Raw genomic sequence first — 26634 nt, 5'->3', positions numbered from 1 at the left:
TTACGGTCCATTGCTTGTTTGTTTGTGTTTAACGCCGCACTCAGCAACATTCCTGCTATATGACGGCAGTCTGTAAATACTCGAGTCTGGACCTGACAATCCAGTGTCATGAGTATCGATCCACGCATTTGGGATCGATGACATGCATCAACCAAGTCAGCGAGCCTGACCACCCGGTCCCGTTAGTCGCCTCTTACGACAAGTACATTATAAATATTGCGAAGGCTACTTTAAAGAATTAAATAAAAAATGACAAAACTATTGAATTTGAATAACTTTGCTCTAAAATCTCACGATTTTATTCAAGTTATTTATTTGGTTAGGCAGGAGGTATCGTTGCGCATATCTCGCCCGCGGTGACGTTCTTGATGCTGCTAGCAGTTTCAGGAGCATCGATGTGAAACACGTGACTCAGGGCTGGTGAAGAAGCTACGATGTCGACGGTAGTGTTGTCCGATTGTGCGGTGACTGTCACCACAAACACTTCCGCCATAGCTTTCAACTCATCAATGCTACTTTGCACATCTTCATCAGCGCTGGTTTTCCCGTCAGTGAAGAGAAGTACCACGTTTTCGGCGTCAGACCGATCGCCATTGGTTTCTGTGAAGACTTCAGACGTTGCTAGTTGGATGGCATCTCCGAGGAATGTGCTCCCCCCTGTGTGTGTTTGGGAATAGATGGCTGCCATGACGCTTGCCTTGTTGTCACGGTATGTATTTAAGTGGAATACGACTTCAGCTTTTCCCGAGAAAACCATGAAAGCCACGTTAGTTCCGGCAGGGCTTATGCGTATGTTGCTGATGGCATCCACCGCAAAGGTCTTCATTTTCTCATATTCACTGTGTCTGACAGAGGTAGAAATGTCCTCTATGATGAGCAGGTCCAGTACCTTTGGTTTGCATTCTGTAACATAACACATGAGATTGACGTTCATCGTTATGAACATGAGAATAAGGCCATCCGGACAAACATTAAATTAAACAAGGTAAGTGTGACGATCACATTCATAGTTCATTTTCTTGAAGACTCTTGGAGGTGACGATATACTATCTATTTTACGGCGACATGTGAACAATCAAGTCTGATTAAACATATTTCGTGATTTTCTTTTGACATTTAATATATTTGCACATTAAATTTAAGAGCAAGCCATAATCCAGTTACACAATTAACATACCACACACAACGAAAGCAAGTGTGCCGTTTGTCTGGATCCCGTTAATCTAAAAATATCTCTTCTTGGCGAGTGCCGTTTGGAATTGTTATTATTTAAAGGGAATACCATGTACCTAAGGCATTTAATCAGGAAATTTGTTAATCAGGACGATTTCACTTGGAACTACAGTTGTGTGTTGTTTGTTTATTATTTAACGCCGCACTCAGCAATGATCCAGCTCTATGCCGACGCTCTGTAAATAGGCTTAACCAGAAATTCCAGTGATTGACATAATGAGCATCGATCCACTCAATAATGATACGATGGCATACATCAACCAAGTCACCGAGTCTGATCATACGATCCTGCTAGTCGAATCTTACGACAAGCACATGGGTTGCTGAAGACATATTTTAACCCCGGATCTTTACGGGTCGGAATCACACTACCAGGATTAAAGCAATTCACTGTATACTCATGTTATTGAGACCCATGAAGATCCGGGGAAGAATAGGTCTTCAGCAACACATGCTTGCCGTAAAAGGCGACTATGCTTGTCGAAAGAGGCGACTAACAGTATCGGGTGGTCAGGCTAGCTGACTTGGTGGATGCGCGTCATCGTATCCCATTTGCGTAGATCGATGCCAATGATGTTAATCACTGGATTGTCTGGTCCAGACTGGCCATTGATTATTAATAGACGGCCGTCATATAGCTGGAATGTTGTTGAGTGCGGCGTTAAACAACAGACAAACAAACAATCTAAATAACGTTACCTGTTTCACATTCAAGTCCCCTGTAACCTTGTTGACAACTACAGGTGAACTCGCCCTTCTTCGCCTCACAAGTTCCATTATTCAGGCAGGGATTGTTGACACATGCATCTACATCTGGAATAAAGAGGTACATTTACGAATACCCGATGGGGATTCGGGTTAGAATAGGCTTCTGGTTCTCATATTAACGTCAAATTATGTAGCTGGTTTCGAGAGTATATTGTGCTTAAAAGTAAATTACTATTTACTATAAATCATTATTCAGCACTGACACCCACGGGATATATGGGTTCTGTGATATATACGCATAAATTTATAAGAGAAAAATTCCAATTTTTACTTGTCCAGAAGCGGTCACGTGACCGCCGATCAATCAGCCAGGCAGATTACTGTTTCTGCGTGGATCAAATTCCAAACATACGCATCCCCACAAGGCAATAAACATCGCGATTCGCTGACATGACAAACGATCAACAGACAGGAAATGTCATTTTGGGGAATGGGACGCGTCCTTGGTGAAGTGGTTAGAGCGTCTGTCAGGCGAGCTGAAGGTTGGTGGTTCTATCCCAATTCGCGTCAAACCAAAATACGTTAAAATATGGTACTTTTGGTTACCTTGCCTGATGATTGTCATTTAGGGGTTAAAATTCGGATTAGTCGGCGTGCAGTCTGTTGAACTGATTCTTCGTGTCTCAGTTGGCTAGCACTGTGCGAAAGTCCAGACTAGTACAAGCAGTCAAACACAAGTGCATGCACAACATAGTCTTGAAAGCGACGTTCACCCCAAATGCTGGGTTTCTCGAATCACAATGAGCAACATTTGCGACACTGACTATTTTTTGAACGCATGTACATGTACAAAGATCCGGTTTAGAATTTGTCTTCAGCAACCCATGCTTCCTGAAAATAGCGACTATGTTTGTCGTAAGATGGGACTTCAGGATCGGGTGGTCAGACTTGCTAGATGCATGTCATCGTATCCAAAAAAAGGTAGATTGATTATCATGATGGCAATCACTGGATTGCCAGGTCCAGACTCGAATATTAACTCAACGGGTCAGAAGGACCAAGGTGAGCTTATGCCATACCGTGGCGTCCGTCGTCCGTACGTCAACAATTTACCCAAACGGCCTCTTCTGAACCACTTATTGGAAATTAACTAAATTTGACTGGAAGCATCCCAAGGTTGTGGGGATTCAAATTGGAGAAATGGAGGGGCTGAATCCTACCCCCACCCCGGGGACTGAGGGGCGGGGCTCAAAGGGTAATATGCTTTAAATGACTTTTTCTCCGGACATCAGAGATGGACATCAACTATGTTTGGTTGGAAGTATTCTAATGAGGTTGGAATTCACAATCGCCACCCCCCACCCCCAAGGGACTGAAGGGCGGCGCAGAGTTCATAACCTGGACACAGTTAAGATCCCCATCGTATTAACATATGTACAATTGAGAGTATAATGAGAGGAATGCACATATGCTACCAGTGCTGGTCCTTCTTTTCATCTGTCCGGCACTCGTAAAGGAATTAGAACCTTGACCATAACATGCAAACCAATATCATCCCTACCCTATAATTAACAGATACATTGTATACATTTGTTTGTTATGAAGAGAATAATACCTTTAATATGATTTATCCTGGATCCAAACATGAAAACGGTTCAGATCTTTATGCTACATTTGTATCTAGAGAAATACACGTTCATGCTGTCAAATTTGCCATTCACCCATTTTAAAAGCTGACAGAGTCAAACTTACGAAATATTTGCAGTATTATATACATGTACAATGCATATTTATATTTTGTCATGATTGCGTATCAAGGTGAGCGATACAGGCCCTATGGGATTCGGTGTTAAACAACAAACAAACAAAAAAAAGCTTACCATAGCAGTACGAAAATGGACCGTCGGGTTTCGCGAACCTGAACACTTGTCTACCGTCGCTGCAATTCTGGGTCGGTGTAGTCATGTACGCTGCGTAACATGCAAGCAAAGGCGTAGACAGACATAACACTGCCATGTCACCTCTTATCTCTGTGAAACAGGACAACATATGAACGTGTGAACAGGAAATGTTTTAATTGTATATCTCTCTTAAAAAAAAAAATAAAAAAATGGCAAAATCTGAATTGAAATTTTCGTAATGCTTCTGCTTCTATAAAGTGCGCGGCAAATCAGCCTCTCGGTTCACTTCAGAACACATCATTCAGCGATACTGGAACTGGAATCAAATTGTATTACGACTCCTTTATCAGTCGATGGTGCGAAAGGAAGACATCGCCATATTTATTACAAACTTGCTGATGAATAATAATAATAACCGTTTCAGTCACCAGAAAAGAAACCTTTAGTACATGCTTATGAAAAGGTATATTTAGCATTTTCTTCTCACTCACAGTGTTAAGTAAAAGTGGAGACACCAGGTTTACACAAAACATAAGAACATAAAGGGTAAACACGGTCGTACTTGATACAAAGGGTATTAGAGAACATCACCCAACTTGATAGAATTAAAATGAATAAACACTGTCTCTATTTCGGCTTGTTTGTATTTTACATTGCAATCAGCAGTAAAAAATATGCTCTGGTTAAGACAATCCAGTGACTGAAAAAGAAATATTGAATGACAAGAATGATGGATATTTATGGGATCAGTATGTGTTAAAAACCCATGAGTGAGTAAACACTGATCAACCCCAACCCCAACCCTGATCAATATCTTGGAAAACATGTAACATTTAACTGCATGAGAAACCTGACGGATTGCCGGCCGCAATACGGACCGACACTCGTCTTTGAACGCGTTTTTGTCGGAAATAAAACTGCTAACCTTTGAGCCAAAATGGAAAACTGTCCCCACATGCCGGACCAAAAACAGGCCGGGTCAGTATTTTTGTGTCATTGAAGGAGTCGTACCACCCAGCCTTTAGACTGGTCGAATCTCTGACTTGTCCAGCGTGGGTGTTAGATGGCCCTCTTTTCTCTATGTCTGGTATCATTGTTGAAACAGTACAAGGATCTACAAGTATAATAAAAGAAACTTTGCTCAAATATTCGTTAAATGATTACTAGTACTTAAAGCAAATAACTGACCCTCGAAATCAGGCAAAGAGAAATAATTCGTTTTGTCAGAATTTGTTGTCACATGGTAAACGTTACACGTATTAAACACATGCTAACCATATCTACCAGAACTCATGTTATTTCTGGTATAGCTGTGTATTTGACATTAATAACGGAATTTTTTTTTTTGAATTACACTTTTGGATTTCTGTGTTTACCTCTATTCCACACGACACACTTAAGGGACACTTCATTCCTTCAAGTTGGCGAAATGCAAGACCTCCTCACAGAAGAATCAATATGAAATTTTGGATGGGACATTCAGTCAAGAAGGAAGCATTTCAATTGGCGCCAGTTGTGCTTCCCTTTTGCTGATCGGGTCTTTTTATGCACGTGGATAGGAATATGTGCTCGGATTGGTAGAACACGGGGATTTGGCCAAGAAGATTATCTTAAAGAGCATCTATGTCGATTATCGTTCAATAATGGTCAAATTGCCAAATCTCTTCTACTGATTTACCAAGCTTGGCTCCGTTGCACAAATCGGTATTAGTCCATGCTTTAACACATTTAACGCATTTCCGGCAGTCGTGGAGTTAAGATCACTCTGAGTAACGCGGCCCTAAACTAAAATATACCAATGAAACCCTTTTTGTATATTTATGTCCGTGCATAATGTTTCAGTGACAAAAGCTAGTATCACGACTGTATGACCAGTGCACGACTTCAACATTCCCTTCATATCGAGCAATACTCCAGAAGCTCTTGGCAATTATATTTACATTTGTGATGTATTAGGGCATCCTCTTTCTACGAAACTTTCAATACTCAAGGCCTTATATGAGTTTTCAAACAGGTGTTATGGTAGACATGTAGAGGACATTTCCAAAGCATCACAGACAAATTATGTCAATGCAATTCCGTTTAGACCTGTACGACATGTTTCCCGTCTTTGTTCAAGTCTACAAATAAATTGCCTTTGGATTTGTTTGTGACGGGTGGCACCACTGGGACTTGGTACACTCGCCTTGTCACGTACAGGTCGTATCTTCACTATCTGATGGTGATTCACATAATTACTATGATGTAGTCGGGGATTTCTTATGACTATCTTGTTTTTATTTTCAACAAGGTTGTAATATACATAAGAGCAATTGACTGTTCCATATTTAGTAAAAAACATTGTTTATATTGTTTCTAAAGCTGCAACCCACAAACGTTCAGTTATGTAAAGCGGTCTGTGAATAACCAAAGTAAGGGTCAGGGAAACCAGTGACTGAACGTCCTATGGACGATGGTAATCGATGACATGCCATCAATCAAAGCGCTGACTACAGATTAACCACAAGGCTACCCAATCGCTAACTTAAAGTTTGAGTTAATAGGACGAACAACATATTGTTAATTTTTTTTTTATGATTGACAATACTTGAGAACTTGGTTTGGTTTGGTTTACTGTTTAACGCCGCATTCAGCAATATTCCAGCTATATGACGGCGGTCTGTAAATAATCAAGTCTGGACCAGACAATCCAGTGATTTACATCATGAACATTGATCCACGCAATTGGGATCGATGACATACATCAACCAAGTCAGCGAGCCTGATCACCCGATCCCGTTAGTCGCCTTTTACTGCAAGCATGGGTTGCTGAAGACCTATTCTTCCCCGGGTCTTCATGGGTCACTTGAGTACTTACCGCCATCACACGTACGACCTGTAAATCCTGTCTTACATGCGCATGTGAAACCGTCACGGCCTGCAATACATTTTCCTCTATTTGCACATGGCGTACTCCTACAGTAGTTAGGTGCTGCAAGAAATGAGCAATTCGTGAAGATTGTTATACAGCATACACTATGAAATGATTCTATTCTTCAAAACTAATCCCCTTAGATCAATATCAGATAATACTGATCTGAAGATGTTACTGATCACCCGACTTATGCGATACCTAAGGATTCCGATTGATTAGAGTTTGTTAGAAAACATTGTCTACGTCTACGAGTACTGAATAACGTCGTTTTAAGCGGTTGTTCAACGATATTACGATGTTTCAACTTCATATGAGAAAAAAGACAAAGGTGTCGCAGACCAAAGGATTCAAACCTACAACAATGGCTACCTTGAATGGCTTGGAGATGTTAAGGGTACTGCAAATTGTGCGCCTTTTCGTGTTACCGGCACGTTCATAACTGTAAAGATCTTTGTTATAACAATGCTTCAATAGGGGAGTGGCTTTGTCTTACAGTGAAGCCATTTCGTCACAGATAGAGGGTCAATTGTGTTGGGTTTGTTTGGTGATAGAAACATTAAACGTGGCACAGTTGTAAGTAATTATGTCATTCTGAATATTTTCTGATATGGGGCCACTAAAAAAAGTCCAATATGGCCGCCATGCAGGAATGACCTTATGGGACTTCTCGTATATCTCAGTTAAACATTACCCACAACCTAAATATATAACGAAAAATGAACATTTTGGAACGTATGTACCCATTATTATATCTGTAGAGTAAATAACTTGATCATATTATACTATTTATCTTTATTTGAAAATATGCATTTCTTTCTTCTTCGGCATATCTTTAAGACATACCTCATTAAGGCCAATTAACTATACCAATACTGTATACTCATATGGTGAATACAATGACAAGAACATAATATTTGAAGAACAAAATTTGTTTTTATTGATACATAATGTGAATGGCTAATGGTTTGGTTGGCAAGGGACCGATGTCATGTTGGGTAAATACATTCCAAAATTTTCATTTTTCATAATATATTTAGGTTGTGGGTCAAGTTCACACGAAATGCCGACAACTGTTCCAAGGTTCATGCTTTTATTACAGAGTGCATCCTTTTCACGAAACGGCTGTATTACTAACGCAGCTTCAAACTTTCATGTAGGTGAAACGTTCAGAAAGCGAAATCCGGTATCTTATGTCACAGGGCCACTCATGGGTATTATTTATGTTCTTGATATACAAGTAGATTCATGTCAAAAAACTTATTATCACAATTCTCATAATATCATAATCTCACCAAGGCAGAAGACACTCCGACTAACATTGGTCTTGATCGTGTAGAGTTCAAAAAAATCGAAACACCTCAATGTGTCAACTTCGAATGTGGTGGAACATGTGTCGGTTTCGTTTTGAACACACACCACCGAGACAGTGGTTCCCTTTAGCTCTACAAGAAAACATAAAAAAAACGATGTCATATAGAATGAAGGCAATGCGCTGAAGCGAAGGGGTAAGTAAACATGAAGCTTTGTTCGTTTGTTTGTTGTTTAACGATGCAATCAACAGTATTCCAGTAATATGACGGCGTTCTGGACCAGGCAGTCCAGTGATTTACATCATGAGCATCGATCTACGCAATGAGGATACGAAGATATGCATCAACCAAGTCAGCGAGCCTGACCGCCCGATCATATGACACGCATAGTTGCCTCTTACGGCAAGCAGTGGTTGCAGAAGACTTATCCTCAACCCGGATCTTCACGGGTTGTAAACATAAAGTAAATGGTATATTAGCGTTGCCATGTTTTACCTCAGGCCCTAGTGTATACAAAGTGGAAAAGGTTGTATATGATACTGTTTTGTTTGTTTGTTGTTTAACGCCGCACTCAGCAATATTCCAGCTATATGACGGCGGGTATACTGATACTGCCAACAAAAACTGCATACCGAGTCTTCTTAGACAAATGCCTTAATGTTCGAAATGTGCCAATGTTAACCAAGCAGCGAATGGATATCCAGTAGGGCAAGAATATAAATGGAATGCAAACCCTTTAGTGCCTTAGGTTTGTACCCCCACGGAGATGAGGTTGGAATGAACACTGTTTATGTGAGTAATAATGTAATTCGTTTCAAACATACTTAGTGCGGACTCTTGCACTAGATTAGTTGCTACAATGACCATCATCATCATGATATGGAGAAAACCTTAAGTCATTGAGGTTGAGGACGCTTCCACGTAAGTGAAACCAAAGAGAATGGGTAAGACCAACCGTGTTTTTTTCAAATCGCCAGCTTGTCCTTTCAAAGAAAGAATTTGACTCTGACACAAAACAATCACTATCTTTGCGCTTGAGTTTTTGAAACTTACGTATCCTTTGATATTTATAACATTATAACAATATCAACATCTTGATCAGAACCAGCTAAAATGATATTTTGGGTATTAGCAAAAACAAGAATGTCAAAATCATTCTCATCTTATGGAGTTATCTGTTTCACCTGATAACAATGCTGGTAGGCTGATGGTGAGCCAAAAATCAATACAAATACATGAAGTGTGTATTATACACAAACAAATATATTAAAGATGAAGACAAAAGGGATAAATTTCCTGAAAAGCGTTATGTTAACATTTGTGAAACTAAAGAACATGACGTAGCATTCAAAGTGACATAAGTTTTTAAAAAAGATGTTGGGTGTCAGCTTCATTATTACAAGGAATAACGTTTCAGAGCATATGTTTACTCCCTCATTATAAAATGTATACCTTTTCATCACTGAGGTATTCAATCATGGTAGAAACAAAGAACTGACAGCTTACAGATAACTGCCCAATTTACATCATGAATAATATTTCTCTTCACCTGATTTCAAGATATCAAATGTGTTTAATTTAACGTAAGTCAGAAGCAAAACATAATAAAGCAGAATTTAAAAATACTGACTCACTAATATATTAGATCATTTTCCCCCCATTGCTTCAGCACCGCGCAGTATTATAGTGGATTGTTTTAAATGGCAGAATACGAATCTTGAAGGAGGTTGTATTTAAATCACTTTAATTGGAGTCTTGTAGAAATGTATAGTGACAGTAGAGACAAACACTGTTTTCAGACAAATGAGGGCCGAAACCGTTTTTGGACAAATGTTTGAAGAACAACAATAAACAACACATCACCACCCTCTGACACGAGATCATATTCAAATATACCTTTCCTCCAAATTGGATACTTTCCTCCACAAGAACCTACACCGGGTGGAAAATCCAACATTACACCATAATCATATGCAACCAAGCTCGTTCCAATTTTCTTTGAATCATCCATATCGAGGTCTCCAACATGTGGCCATCGCTTGTGGGTATCTTGTTCCCTGGTAAAATCTGTGCACGTGTTACCTAGAAAACGTGAACAATTAAGCTAATGACATTAAATCCTCAATATAGTAGTTTCAGTAACAAAATTATACAGTAGATTCGGTTTTACCTGGATTAAATTGATAATGGTCATGATATGTTCAATCCAATTTGTTTCCTTATGATTGTTTTAAATAAAACAATAATGTCAAAAATGACAGTAATCTTTGTCTGTAAAAGGCGTATTTTTCAACATCAGATCTTGAAATCCCCAAAGCCACAGTCAGCAATATTCAGCCAATATCATGACGAATAATCAGGACCAAAGAAACCAGGATTTTCGAAATAAAAATATACAATAAAGGCGTTAAATTGTTTGACAGGCATTACTTAGATGTTGACGTATGACCAGGTAGACACAATTTTATGGTTAGCAACTTCTTTAATACTGTAAAAAGGGACGTTTCGGTAAAGATCATTATACCGTTGTCAAGCAAGACTCATACCTTTGTCAAGTCTTGCTTGACAACGGTATAATGATCTATACCGAAACGTCGCATTTTACAGTATTAAAGAAGTTGTTATCCATAAAATTGTGTCCACCTAATAAAGGAGTTGAGTAGAAGGATTGTCAACTGCTATCGCTATCGGCAGCATCACTCTTAACACACATATGAAATTGTTTTTGCGGAATTTATATTTTTTAAATATTATTTTTGGGTATGATCTTTAACATTAAACATTTGCAACCTTGAAAGTATTAATGACGTTGTTTTTTTATTTAACGATCTATCTTCCTTTTCAATTACTTCTTTAATTCTTCTCAAAATAATGAAGAAATAATGTGAATTAAATTTCAAACAAAACACGCTGGTCTTACCACTATGGGCATGGTGCGGAAGAAGGAACAGCAGGAGAGGAAGGACTTGTCTCTTCATTGTCTGCAAGAGATACATTTCACGACCGTCATCTGAACTACTATTCATTTATCTTCTCTATTTTATGACTTTTTAATCATGTGCATGACATGATGCATTTCCATGCATGCCCTAATGTTTGGAATACGTTTTTGAATTGTTGAATTCTATGCGCATAGGCGAAATCACCTATGGGAAATTATATTGGTATGTGCATGTGCTTTGTCTTTATTTGCCAGGTAATAGGAATGTATGCTTATAAAATGAATTATTTCCATGTATTCCTAACGGTGCTGACACATAACGAAACGAATGAATTTAGGTGATCAGTTTTGTACAGGTTTGAAATCATTGGAAATAAATAAGATCAATCCCCAACTGTTTCGATATGGTTTGAAAGCGATGCAAATTGGCAGTAGTAGTTACACATGTTTCAAACGTGATGAAATGGTATTTGGAATGTTTGTCTGTCAGAAATCTGTAGAGTTCCAGGCGTTTGAAATATATTGGACATTTTTCAGTATTATCGATAGTACTAGTGTTTCTGTCGAATGTAACCCGATATCAAACCCAAGTTATTCGTTCATAGTGGCTACTGTGGGAGTATTGGAGCTTTTAATGAGCAACAACTTAGATTTCTTTGTTCTGAGTCATTTTACAACTTTTAAGAGACAGCAGATTATTTATTTTCCTTCTAGTGTTAACTACGACACAATAGCATAACCACTACTTACTTAGACAAATACTCAAGGGTACAACACTTTGGCAATATCGGTTAGTCAAACCTATGAGTTAGTCCTGAATGTTAATCAGTCTGCAGTTTTACAATTGCATCCTTCACTTCCAGAGAAATATCAATAAATATAATATCAATGAGATGTCAAATTTTTCACTGATACATGAAACACCAATGATTGTATAACATTAATATTCCTCTGAAGGTGTCACAAATAATTGTATAACAATGAATATTTATTAACTTTGATGTTATTTATCAATATTTTAAAAAGAAATGCCATCGGCGTGTTGGTCTTCAATTCTGATGCCATGTTCCAGTTTGTGTAGGTTGATCTTAATGTATCTTATATAATAAAATAATATGCACTTTGTGTTGGTAAAAGACATTGGAGACGTAAATCAATATTTGTTATATACCCTATATCTAATATAACAATACATAGATTCCATAACTCAACTCATATGTTCATAAACCAGGTTTATTTTGATAGGGCACATAACTTCTAATTTGTCATGCATAATGACTGCATTAACATGAACGCAGTAGAAAATACATATTAGAACAATTATAAGTATGTATATAGTAAGTGTAATACTTACATTCGAGTTTTGTTTGTAGAGAATTACAGTGTCTGGCAAATGATTCTCATATATATACCAGTTCCCATAAATGAACAAACAACAATGGGATTGTCCCCTTTATGTGTTCTAGGATACTATATGTTCTGTATATTTTAATCCGCAAATGCAGGAAAGATGTCACCTGCTTCAGCGGTCCTTTTTCTGTTGAAACATCCGGAAGATGTACCGCTACATGCATTTTACCAAAATAACCTAGAATCTACGTTTGTAATTCATGAAACATTCACGCATTGAAATTGTCCTTTGGGGTTAAAACAGTTCAACAAAGTAAGCTGAAGAGAAATGAACGTTAATGACATCGACTTCATACAATTACAAGAACTTTATATTTTGTGATCTCGATTCATGTCGTCTAAAACCCAAAATCCTAAAGGGGCACAGAGTTGTCATATTTTATTTATTTTAACAGACAACATGCAATTAGAAATACAATCTTCCCCAATCCGTCTTATCCGTTTTCAGGTGTATTGTAGGATGTTAAATATGCTATACTCAAATTTACATTGTTTCAAATTTTCGCATGCTCAGTTTATTCATGATTTTTCCCTGATTGACATTCTTTAAGGCATAAATGACAAATAAAGCATTTCGTATGTTAGTTCGCATGTTATATTTTTGTAACCAGGTTCTTTCATTTGGTCTTCACTCCCAGGAAGTGGCCCAACAGGATTAATTTCATTATATAGTCATACACGAATATCTTTATTATAAGGCTGACTATGCCATGGATCCATTAAGCTTTCACAATTATGTTGTGACAAAATATGATAAGACAGATGCTTACAGCATAATTTTAGGGGATGGCCGCCGTCATATAGCTGGATTATTGCTAAGTGCGGCATTCAACAACAAACAAACAAACATAGAGGCCTAAATACTTTATGAAAGTTATAGTGCAAGTAAAAGGTTCACATAAATGTGATCTGTTCATAAAAAGTAAACACTTAAAATGTTCGTGTTCACTTGCACTTGCTGTCGTCCAACGGTCCACTGTGGTCATGTTACAAACAAACTACGGGTTTTATCTTCCCCATGGCCACTTGCAATCAAATATCCCTCGTAAATGTACTGAGCATCCTTTGTCCAGCTTAACGAGCTGTGCCTTTGTTAACAGACTCTGCAACGATACCGAGCGCCCGCAGAGATTAAATTAGTTATGTGTCCATTGATTCGTCTTGTATTCCAAACCTATAAGACTAACATCTAGTCTCTGAAATCAACATATCTTCCAGAAACAACATTTGTTAAATTATCTTAATGAAATATTATAAATAGGAGCCCGGAGACTGTGTTAATTTTCAGAGACAAAACAAATCTGCTGAGCTCTGATGTTTTTTTGGAATTTCACGACACGTCACTAACATGCCATTGAAAGCATCTGTGACGGGAACATTTACTGCCCCCAAACATTTCAAACCTAAGCATACATGGAAATGGTCCAAATTGCGGTCCTTCTAATACATAAAACATTTCCGTCCATCCGCCAGCCTCTTTCATAGCGAGTTAAATCAGGGTCTGATGATGTCAGGGCATCATAGGTAGAATGCACAAACTGAAAAAGGGTTAACAGAATTGGAATAAACCCATTTGCCCGAGCCAGATGTCATCAAAAGTCTGGCGGACCCTATGAACATTGTTAAGTTGTTTCCACTGACAAGGCCTGAAATAGCCGTTACATGTAAGCATCGCTACATTACATCTTTGATTAAAGACATTGGTACAAGTTACATATCAAATAATTGCATATCAACTACTATAAGGCCAGGATATTAACTGAGAAAGAAATCTGCCCAAACCATCAATTTTTGACTTGATTCTGGGACCTTAAGACATATGTCTACTCCTGACTCAACCTAGCCACAGGCCAATATTTTTTCCTTCTGAAAAGAAGTTGATAGTTATCATGATGACTTACTTGATGATGACCCATTTGAATCCTCGGTGAAATGTAAGTGAAAGCAGCAAGAACAAGGACCATTTGAGAGCAGGCTTTATGGAAAATTGTGTGGAATATGAAGAACTTAATATTTTATTTGTAAAGGATTTAGCTTTAAACATGTTAAATGATAATATGTAAAGAGTGTGTTTGTATTCTGGAAGAAATAGACAGTTTTTATTATGTTCCTCTTGTGGGACAGTGAGTTGGAAGAAATCAAAATTCTGAGTGAGTAAGTAAGTGGGTTTTTCACCGCTTTTAGCAATATTCCAGCAACATCACAGTGCAGGACACCAGAAATGGGCTTCACACATTGTGCCCATATCAAGAATCAAACCCGGGTCTTCGGCGTGACGATCGATTTAGCTTTAAACATGTTAAATGATAATATGTAAAGAGTGTGTTTGTATTCTGGAAGAAATAGACAGTTTTTATTATGTTCCTCTTGTGGGACAGTGAGTTGGAAGAAATCAAAATTCTGAGTGAGTAAGTGAGTGGGTTTTTCGCCGCTTTAAGCAATATTCCAGCAACATCACAGTGCAGGACACCAGAAATGGGCTTCACACATTGTGCCCATATCAAGAATCAAACCCGGGTCTTCGGCGTGACGATCGAACACTTTAATCACAAAGCTACCCGACCGCCCCAAAAATTCCAAAATGTAAGTTATTACAGAAATTTCGATGTACTAAATTTTAGAATGATGGAATTGTTTACGTAACATAAAATATTTTTTAAGAATAAATCTAAACACAAAATGATTGTTTATTAAAAGCTACAGCAAGACAAGCTGATATCTTGAATAATTCCGCAGAATTCTGGAAATCTAGTAATCATTATAAGTTGAAGATATTTCAGATCGATTGTTTAGCCAGCAATAGTTTGGTTCTTTTTAGAATTTATTTGAACAAATAGTAAAAATGTTTTCTCGGAAAATGATGCCATTAGTATTCTCATGGAATTTATTGATATGTTAGATAAAGAAATTTCTGTGCAGAAAGTTGTAAATAGTATTAAAAATATTCAAATGGTAGATCACCCGCAGCAGGTAGAATTGTTGCGGAGATGAACATCAGAAATTGTGCAAAGACTATTACCAGATTATTTAACCATGGGGTTTAAATTATATCTCCTATCAATAAGAAAGGATCAAAATTTGACCCAGGAAATATTAGAGGAAAATAATCAATAAATATTGTTTTGTAAAGTTTACACTAGTATTTTTAATAATAGATAGAAAACGCATTTTCTCAATATACGAGTGAAGAACAATCAGGATTAAGACACATTGTGACAAGGTCTTCAGTTTAGTTCGATCCTATTTGGGCCATATTCCCAGGACGCAGAACGTCCCGCAGACCAAAACACCAAGAATTTATTAAGTATGTGTACATATTTATAGTATGTATTTTACATCAGAACGCTAGCAATAAACACATAAACGTAGGCTACATTATGCAAATACATTGAAGAAATATTTACAGGCAACACTGTTCAAAGATGTGAAACATTCATGCTTACCATTGCGTGTGTCGTATCTTTCTTTTTCAAGCATATGGTTAAGCTTGATCAACGCCTACTATTTATACTCTTAGCTCGCGGGGGAATTCTGTCACAACTGTATTTTAATTAGAAGAATTTTTGACAGACCACCGAACTCCCACCTCTCCAAATCAATGCGAGAATTGCCGATATCGTGCACGTTTAATAATTTGGCGTATTGTATGTCATGTATTGCACATACTGCCACAGACAATCCTTGACACCTATTGCCTTTGTATGCAATAATAATACATCGTTACAGTTTGGTGACGCTTTGAAGGTCCTTCTCTACACAACTGTCAAATCTAGAATGTTTATTATAACAACGCCTGTACCAAATGGCCCCGAAAGCTCCACAACATGAAACAAACATCCGACAATCTATTCCATATATATAATACAACTGCTGACTCTTCCCTATACAACTGTCAAATCTGAGATCTAAAATTTAATTTACCACCATTCCCTTATCATTTTATCATAACTTTGACAATGAATAAAATAGATAATCTTTGCGCCAAGGAAAACTGTCGAAGGTTAAACAAGTGCAAAAAAGAGCCCTCACATGTTCAAAACTTAATTATGGCTCCATCGTGTTTGGAGGTGCATGCAAATGCAATCGAAAATACTGGATTCTATTCATCATTAAGGACCTTGGAGCCTTCAGAATTTCTCCCATTAACAGTTTTTATGTGGAGGCTGACTAACCATCACTTAAAGTACGAGGAATGAAATTATCTTTGCAGTATATTATCAAATTATCTTTAAATCAATCTAATACAGCATACGACATGGAAGATATACATAATGTGTTTTCAATGTGGAGCTAGGTTATCTGTAGAATTAAATGCGCCAAATTCAATTTCGAAGCTCGCTCAATGTGATACAAAAGATATGACGTCACAGTCGTACACAGGAATGCGCCAAGTCAAGCTCTCTGTTGTCCTCAAAGCTTGAATGAGTGAGTGAGTGAGTTAATATTTAAAATCACATCGGCATTGTTTCAGCCATATCGTGACTTGAGCAAGTTATGCATTTATATAATATCTTAAGACCTGTCGTCGAAGGACAGTATAACAACTAGCAAAATATCACAGATTCTAATTGTAAAACAAGTTTCAGAACAATAAAATAATCAGATTATAACAGACGACACAATATAAAAACGGGCTATAGATCATCAGCAACTGAAGGCAGACCACCATACTGGGGACCATGGCGACTTACAGTACCTTTGCTACCTGCATGGACCCCAGCAGGTTTTACATCATACCCTCAGCAACTGGCTTTTGTTTGCAAAGTTAGCCACAAGTAAAAATACAAATATTCTACGTTTAAAACACGAGTAGCCAGAAATATTCTTTGAATGACATGGACTTACAATATCCTCTCAGGGGGACAATAATTTTACACTACGTCAACCTCCTTTGAGGATATGGCCAGTAACAAACTCAGATATAATTTCGTTCTACTAATTTTTAAAAGGTCAATCATGTTATACAATACATATCATCAACATTTGTTAAACAATTCTATCTCTTTTAAAAACCCAATAACTAAATGAGAATTAATATTATAAAAAAAAATCCTTGAGAGATGATGATTTGAAATATTTATCCCTTGTGATGGAAAAATCAACACAGTCAAGCAAGACATGCTTGACTGTGATTCACTCATCACAAGGGATACACAATGGAGGATCTTCACCTTTCAACAAATATTCGTTAGTGTATCTGCTATGGCCAATACGACATCGTCGTAAAATGACCTCCTCAAATCTGGACTGACAACCCAAGTAGGTGTAACCGATAGTTGGTTTTATTGCATGTAATTTATTTGTACCTACTTGGGTGTCCCACTTCTTTTGCATAAGGACTTTGATATAGCATCTAATTAAAGGTTTGTAGTCGCTGTATGGTATAAGAAGTGGGGTCACAGATTTGTTGAGAGCTGCTTTTGCTGCAGCATCAGCAATAGTGTTACCCGTGATTCCAACATGACTGGGTAACCAGCAATAGACGATGTCGTATTGGCCAGTGGAAAGAGTATTGTGTAATTCTAAAATATCAAGAGTGAGTGGATGATTTGAGCGGACATTTTTTAATGCCTGTAGGCATGACAAAGAATCAGAGAGGATGATGAAGTTTTTGCAGATATTTTGTGTCTAAATATATTCCTAAGCTGTTTGAATAGCCTTGGCCTTAGCAGTAAAGATAGAACAATTGTTTGGTAATCTGGAAGAAATAGTTTTTGATCCAACGATGGTAGCACTGGCAACTTTGCCACCATCCTTGGATCCCTCAGTGAAAATGGAGCGGTGAGAATCGTACTTTGATCTCAACTGGATATATTCTTGCTGAAAGACTAACTGATTTGTGTCTGATTTTTTAAAATTAGTAAGTGTGAGGTCTGCAACGGGATGGACTAGTTGCCAAGGAGGTGTAGACAGTAAGCAGTACGGTGCAACAAAATCAAGGTCAATATTTGCTGCTGTTACATGAGGTTTTATTCTAATCCCTAGTGGGGGAACAAGCTTCGGTTTTGTATGGAATAAGTCCTCATAGGGAGGATTAAATATGCAATCATAGGCTGGATTGGACGGATTTGATTTTAATTTTGTGATATATTGTAAAGCAAGTTTTAAACGGCGTTGTTTTAATGAAGGATCATCAGCCTCCACATAGTGACTGTCAACAGGAGAGGTCCTGAAGGCTCCAGTTTTTGTAAGTTACTTTTACAGGCTCCACCATAAATGATGGAACCATAGTCTAATTTTGAGCGTATCAAAGATCTGTATAAATGGAGAAGGGTTGTCTGATCCCCGCCCCACTTAGAGTTTGAGACGACTTTCAATAAGTCTAATGCCTTGAGATATTTTATATGTGGCAAGAATGTCAGGTGGCGGTCAAAAATAAGCCCCAAGAACTTCCTTTATGGGTGTGTCAGATAGAAATAGTTCTGGGTCCTTGTGCTGTCTATATTTCCTGCAGAAGTGTATACAATTAGTTTTTGTTTTAGAAAATTTAAAGCCGTTAGCAAGCGACCATTTTTGGATTTTATTGAGACACAACTGCAATTGTCTCTCAATAGTGTTCATGTTTTTCCCGCGACAAGAAATGTTAAAATCGTCCACAAATAACGACCCATCAACGGAATCAATCATTCAAAACTTTTGACAGACTGTTTATCTTGATACTAAATAATTTTACAGACAAAATACTGCCTTGTGGGACACCCTGATCCTGAGTATAATGGTCAGACAGGGTTGAACCCACTCGGACTTGCAATTGTCTGTCAGTTAAAAACTGTGATATAAAATGAGGCAAACGGCCTCTCAAACCAAAATCATGTAAATCCTTTAGAATGCCGTGCTTCCAAGTAGTATCATAGGCCTTTTCAAGATCGAAAAAGACTGACACTACATGTTGTTTGTGTACAATAGCATTTTTCACAAAGGAGTCTAAGCGTACTAAATGGTCGATAGTACTTCGATTTTTTCGGAAACCACATTGGATATTTGTAATTAGATTATTGGTTTCCAGATACCAAATTAATCGATTATTCACCATTCGTTCCATGGTTTTACATACGCAGCTTGTTAAGGATATAGGTCTAAAGTTAGAGGGATCTGTATGATCCCGGCCAGGCTTTGGTATTGGAACTACAATGGCATTATGCCATGAAGGAGGAAAATTCCCAGATATCCATATTTGATCAAATATATCTAAAAGTTTCTCCAGACAGGATTCAGGTAAATGTTTTAAAAGCTGATAATGTATGTTGTCGGCTCCCGTTGCTGTGTCATGAGCTTGCTCAAGGGCGGTGTGTAGCTCATGTAATGAGAAGACTTCATAATAGTCTTCACCATTATCAGAAGTGAAATTTACTTTGATCTTTTCCTGTTGTTTCTTTATTTTTTGAAACTCCGGGACATAATTTGATGTTGAAGAATGTTTTGCTAACGTTTCTCCAAGCTTATTTGCAATGTCAGCTTTATCCGTTAATAACGTGTCATCATCCTTAAGATGATGAACAGAAGATTTTGAGCCTTTGCCTTTTATTTTCTGAACCATGTTCCACACCTTTGACATGGGTGTACGGGAATTTATCTTGGAGCCATAGTTCCTCCAAGATTGCTGCTTGTTTTGTTTAAAAGAACGTCGTGCCTTGGCATTTGTAATTTTAACCCTATCCAAATTATGGACTGTAGGATGTCGGCGAAAATATTTTTCTGCTTTCTTCCTACACTTTCTGGCCTGTTTGCAGTCATTAGTAAACCATGGTTTACGAATATGGGGATTCGCAGAGGACCTAGGAATGGTTTGGTCAGCAATGTCATTCAGTAAATCCGAAAACAACTGTATCGGATCTGGAATATTCTGGAAAATATCATGTCTTATTTTGTCAGTACACAGTACCTCATATAAGGACCAATTAGCCTTGGTAAAGTTCCACCTGCATGATGGTGGTTCATCAGTAGGATTAACAGTTTTAAGTATAGTGGGAAAATGATCACTCCCGCAGAGGTCATCATGGACTGACCATGCAAATTCATTATACAAGTTTGAGTCTGTGAGTGACAGATCGAGGGCAGAATACGAACCAGTGTCTGGATGTAAATATGTGGCAGAATCATCATTAAATATACACAGGTTGTTGTCAGAAATAAATTCCTCAATTTTTCCTTTAGAACTTGTATTTGCACTTCCCCAAAGCGGGTTGTGTCCGTTAAGATCACCCATGATGATGCAGGGCTTTGGGAGCTGGTCATACAGACTTTGAAGATCAGACTGTCGAAGATCAGAAGAAGGAGGTATATACAAAGAGCACAGCGTAAAAGCAATGTGCAGAGTCAGACGAACAGCAACAGTTTGAAGATTGGTATTAAGAGGGACAGGACTATGTATTATCCCCTGTCGCACAAAGATAGTAGAGCCTCCCATTGCTTTATCTCCTGGAGGAGAAAATGAATGATAGTCATTGTACTGTCGTAAGGTGAACTGATCCGTAGTTTTCAGGTATGTTTCCTGAAGACACAATGCTGACGGTTGAAAATCCTGTATTAATAATTGTATCTCATTAAAATTATGCCTAAGTCCTCTGCAATTCCACTGTATTATATTGGACAATTGAGTCATGGTGGCTCAATTGGAGATCGCTTGCGTGAATGTGAGGAGGAACTACTTCTCCGCCTGTCCGGTGAGGACAGAGTAACCTCCATATCCAGAGGCCCAAATGAGTTCTGTAAATGAACCTCTGAAGGTGAAGGGACGATCGGTGCTTGTTTTCTATTCAATTTCTTTTTCCCTTTTTTCGACTGATTAACAGGTTCTTTCATAGACGTTTAAGAATGTTTCTCAGGCTGAATCTCAGTTTTAGATCCTGAACTAGAGTGAGTGGCAGGAATATGTTCAGTGAGTTGAATAGTAGCAACAGGTTTTTCTGGCACGAAATAGAGGATGTTGCTACAGAGCGAGAGACTGCAGCAGAGTAGGAAATGGTAGATGGAGTCGTGGTCTGATCTTTAAATAGTTTTTTGGCATCCAGGTAGGATTTGTTTCTTTCACATTTGAGTTTCATTATTTTAGATTCCATTTGCCACACAGGGCAAGATTTTGACGAACCAACATGTGGGCCAGAACAGTTTGCACACTTCAAATCATGATCACAGTCAGAGCTCTCATGGCTGTCACCACAGCGATGACATACCGCAGAGTTACGACAGGATTTGGAACCGTGACCGAAATGTTGGCACTTGTAGCAGCGGAGTGGATTGGGGATATACACATCCACTCCGATGTGGAAATAACCTGCTTTAATTGACTGTGGAAGGGATGTACGGGCAAACGTTATGAGATAAGTATTAGTGTTTGTGATGACACCGTCTTTCTTCATTATAAAACGTTTAACTTCAGTGACGGACTGGTCTCCCAACTCTGTAACGATTTCTTCTTCAGACATGTCGGACAGACAACGAGCCCTGTCACGAACAATGCCTCGACAAGAATTTAATGTTCTGTGCACAGACACAGCAACCTCAATATTGGCAAAGGTAGAGATAGATAAAAGATTGAGAGATTGCTGTCTCCGTGCACACTCCACCAGAAGCGAACCACTACGGAGACGGGTGACGTTCTTGACCTCACCGCAAATCCCAGACACAGCCTTAGATATGGCAAAAGGATTCAATTTGATGGGTAGTTTGTCAGCAGCCTACAATAACCAAGAATCGAGCCCAGGAATCAATATTTTGAGAAACATTTCCAGTTGTAATTTCAATTTCCTCTAGACGTCTCTTTTTTTCATTTCGAGAAGAACCAGATTGTTGTTGAGCCATGATGAAAAGAATATAATTCAGCACCCCTGTTCCCCACCCGCCATCGAGTGTCAACAAGGACAGTGTTATATTGCACTGGATATCCAGGATGCAAACACCAGGGATACAGGGATGTTATACTCCAGCAAATATGACTTGAATAGCTATATTTATCTACCAGATGTAGTGCCAGGCAGGTTCAGTCCATGACAAGAAACTGGAGACATACAGAATACAGAGGTCAACATCACCAGATTGGCCCATGAGCCACCGCCTTCTGGCGTAAGACTCTAGGCAATTTACTCAATCAAAAATTAAGTATTCACACAAGTTATGCACGGCCAAGACCAAAATAAACAGTAAAAGACAACACAGATGTGCATATACAATATTACGCACAGGGCCTGGCATGACCAGCCGATTGATAAGACCGGGCCCATCTTACCACCCGTCTAGGCGAAGTAAGGGTCGAAGTAGTGTGTTGGGCAAAGGAACACAGTTCCACGAACCAGTGCCCTCAACTACCAGACTCCCGTCCTCCGCCGACACAGGGACGCAACCCACGGCAAACGGGCTGCCCACTTTGGTCGCCTCTTACGACCAGCAATGGGGTGCTGTGGAAATATTCTGCCCCGGTTCCACAAGGGGGAAGAGCTATTAGCACTACCCAGCACTCACCACGAGGAGGTTGCTCTTCACGAGTGCCTCTCAAAGCTTGAAATACATTCTCTTTGCAGATTTCTGTCGTGTTATCTGCAAGAAAACATTGCCGCACATCCTTTGAATATCGTAGTAACCGCAACTACTGCAGCATAATTGTACATAATTATTCAGATATGCCTAGCGACAATGATTGTAAAAAAAGTACTACTCTACAAATATAACCCTGCTCGGTGATGCGGCCGTAAAATCGTCTGTTTCCATCACAGGGAGTTTATTGTGATTTAATACCTCTGATTGAAACCGAAAATCGAGTATTTTCACATGCCTGGTTTGTTTGTTTGTTTGTTTGTTGTTTAACGCCACACTCAGCAATATTCCCTGCTATATGACGGCGGTCTGTAAATAATCGAGTCTGGACCAGACAATACAGTGATTTACATCATGAACATCGATGCACGCAATTGGGATACTATGAAATGCATCAGCCAAGTCAGCGAACCTGACCCCCCGATCCCGTTAGTCGCCTCTTACTGCAAGCATAGTCGCCTGCTACGGCAAGAATGGGTTGCTAAGACCTATTCTCCCCCGGATCTTCACATGCCTGGTATAATTCCACTTTCATTTGTAATATTCGTTATGAAGATGTTAATATTTTTGTACTTGGTGAGGCGTGTCAAATGGCCTTATGTCTTAAATGCAGTGAAAATATTCAACTTACGAGTTAACCAGTTACGACTTGCATTCCATTATTGAATCATCTACCTCACTTTCTTTATGCATTGTTCCACACAAGTACATTGACATGAGACAAATTATAACTAGACGTTTACAATCTTTATTTCATGTCACTACGTGTTGATAGAATATCTTTGGCTGCTCTGTTTATATACTTTCGAGTAGCTGTCCATCTCTCAGAAATATTTTAGTTTTACCTTCGCAATTGCATCTCTTGGCAGTTCTTGTTTTAACCGAGCCCGGCCTGGGACATGGTCTTAACAAGTGACCAAAGGATTCCGGTTGATTGCAAGAATGGCATACCTTGTCATAGTGCTTCTTGTGACTGAGTCTGAGGTATGGAATACTACAAGGGACATTGTCGCCCTTGCAAAAACGAGCAAAAACTGTCAAAATTAACCAAATCATTCAGACAGACTGTCTTCGGTAATTTAGGCATCAAGGCCCATAGTACAATGCAGATTGGATATTAACATTTGTCACGTGATGTACATGATTAGATTTTAAATCTAGTTACACATTCCTCATTTTAAAGGCATGTTTTAAGTATACGGAAACAGCATGGATCATATCAGGATTTTCAGAGTTTAGCAGATTAATCATTAACTGCCGGTCTTTAAAAATACATTGCAACATGGGGAGAAAATAATACCTTAAATGGGAATACGTTTCACATATAAGTAAGACATGGTATTCATCTTCTACTTCTCCGGATGAACAGTTTGTACAAATAGAGCTCACAATATCACCGTATTTGGACCTGCGACATACATTTACATTAAAATTGTGCAATGAAATTATAAGTTTACAATAAGCTCTTATTCAACCTTTATCATTTAAACATGTTAAATATCTTTCAGTTTGTAACAATGATTTTACTGTGCTGTAATTGTTAAGATAAAGTTAAATACTTTGGTGCCACTGTTGACAAAATATATCCTTTAGTCTTTGCTTAAATGAATATAAAAATAACTGTGGATCTCCCACGTCTTGGGAAATCCATACATATGAAAAGCCACCAACAAATAATAGATTTCTCACAACTGAAACCCAATTATTTTTACCATTATCATCACGTACCTTTAACATTTTGTAACACTGATATGGGTATCTATCAAGCATCATTCTAAGTAACTTAATCCAATACTTAATTACCCTTAATTGGCTGGCTACAAAATATTACTACGGCCTGTTTCACCAAGGATTGCCTTGTTTGAGGCAAACTTACCAACACCGAGAAAACATTTGAAATATGATTTGGTTGGTTGGTTTGTTGTTTAACGCCGCACCCAGCTATATGACGGCGGTCTGTAAATAATCGAGTCTGGAGTTGCTGAAGACCTATTCTACCCTGGAATCTCCATGGGTCTTTGAAATATGAAGTGTGAACTTTTTTTCAATTGCAGCGTAATACTTAGCACCCCATATTTCAGAACCATACAAAAGAACAAAAAGACACACAACTATATTTCCTGAATATATCATAAAGAGGCATAATGGCTTTCGACGCCTGAACAGCTAATACCACCTTTTCTAAAAACTACAGTATTGGTTTATTCAGATTTACTTCAAGACTCCATTTTGAACAGTAACACATTTAACTATTTTTACACGCCATTTACAGAATAGGAAAAAATGACAACGTCATCAGCAAAGAGAAGGGGCATAATGTCCATTATTTCTTGTGTTACAAATATCCCATGTTGGCAACTATTTTGCAGCTCTATAGCAAGTTCATTTATGAAAAATATGAACAACGGACTTAAGACACAACCTTGTAGTACTACGGAGGATGTTTAAAGCAGTCCGTACGTTCAATATTGATCTATATACATGCCCTGACCTATGCATACATGTTTTTTAAAAGTACAGACATTTTACCATGACATCCTTTAGTAATAAGTAAGTACGTCAATGTTTTCCTATTAACAAAGTCAAAAGCTTTTTAAAATCAATAAATACACAATCAAAGCGACCTCTGGTTTTGCACAAATATTTATAACAAAGAGCCTGTAAAACAAACAAATTATCAACAGTAGAGTAGTTAGTTCGAACCCTGCTTGAGACTCGGACAGTAAATCATTTACTTCCATCCATATTCTCAATCGTTTTTCTATGATTGACGTGAAGATTTTTTTATTACTTGGTTCACAAACTGACCAAGATTTATATGATTATATAATCATACTTATATTCCAAGATTCTGGAAACACACCCATGACTAAAATATTATTGAACAATAACTTCAAGTGTGGTGCAAAGAGATCTGATGGTAGTTTAAAGAACTCAGGGGGTATCCAATCTTAACCCGCGGATTTGCCCGTACTCAAATTATTGATAGCGTCCGGGACCTCTCTTTCAGTGATCTCACCTGACAGGAGTTCATCTGTGGCAGGCTCAAGTCTTTATACATATGTACATGACTTTTAGTTCAGATTTATTGGTTAGTGGTCAGGTTATATGGCCTTGTTAGCATTTTAACTAAATAGTTTATTACGATATTTACATTATAAGAATATATTATTTGTTATAATATTAGTTATGTTTTATACCATTGTATTTTATACCTTAAACATTCATTCCATAGCTCTGCAACATTAAGTAAGCTTACTCTCAGCCTAACTTCCACTAATTGTCACACTGCATGCTTTTGACTTTCAGCACTCTTTGCCCCAGCGCCCCCCGGCCCAGTCAATTGTCTTGTTGATAGGCCAAGCTGTCCACAGCTACAGCGATGTTTAGATGTTGGATTTTACAAAATCAGTTGCTACTTTTATCTCACTGGAAAGATCATCCACTTGGCGAGATTCATTGCCCTATTGAGTCCGTTTCTCATCATGTGAGGATTTGCATATGTGAAGGCATTCATACTTAAGGTTAGTTGATAGTTATTTATTTTATGATGTTGTATGTATGGATGGTATCTAACTATTGCGATTAGAAATAATATATATTGTAGAATACATTGTTAATGTGATTTATTAGAAACATAATATATCTTGTATATATTTATAGTTCTTGGTGAATTCATAGTTCAAT

The 26634-nt window shown here is 38.1% G+C and overlaps 1 protein-coding gene across 1 annotated transcript; it reads right to left on the bottom strand.

Annotated features, from left to right (window-relative positions):
• Positions 1–266: 266 nt before the first annotated feature.
• Positions 267–15884, bottom strand: LOC124121592 (sushi, nidogen and EGF-like domain-containing protein 1). Its single transcript, XM_046484611.2, has 9 exons — positions 15861–15884; positions 10987–11047; positions 9963–10148; positions 8049–8198; positions 6700–6813; positions 4768–4956; positions 3822–3971; positions 1933–2046; positions 267–903 (listed from the first exon to the last, which is right to left on the bottom strand). Exons 1-9 carry the CDS (start codon positions 15861–15863, stop codon positions 320–322), a joined length of 1551 nt encoding a protein of 516 aa, XP_046340567.2. The 5' UTR covers positions 15864–15884; the 3' UTR covers positions 267–319.
• Positions 15885–26634: the final 10750 nt, after the last annotated feature.

This window comes from Haliotis rufescens, unplaced genomic scaffold (assembly GCF_023055435.1).
Source record: "Haliotis rufescens isolate VD_foot unplaced genomic scaffold, xgHalRufe1.0.p SCAF_78, whole genome shotgun sequence".
NCBI lineage: Eukaryota > Metazoa > Mollusca > Gastropoda > Lepetellida > Haliotidae > Haliotis > Haliotis rufescens.
This window is presented reverse-complemented; position numbering and strand designations above follow the sequence as displayed.

Coding starts and splice junctions, on each gene's coding strand:
- LOC124121592 (XM_046484611.2), bottom strand. Junction 8,199..9,962: donor GTATCCAATTTGGAGGAAAG/GTATATTTGAAT, acceptor GTTTTCTTGTAG/AGCTAAAGGGAACCACTGTC. Junction 4,957..6,699: donor AGGTCGTACGTGTGATGGCG/GTAAGTACTCAA, acceptor TTATACTTGTAG/ATCCTTGTACTGTTTCAACA.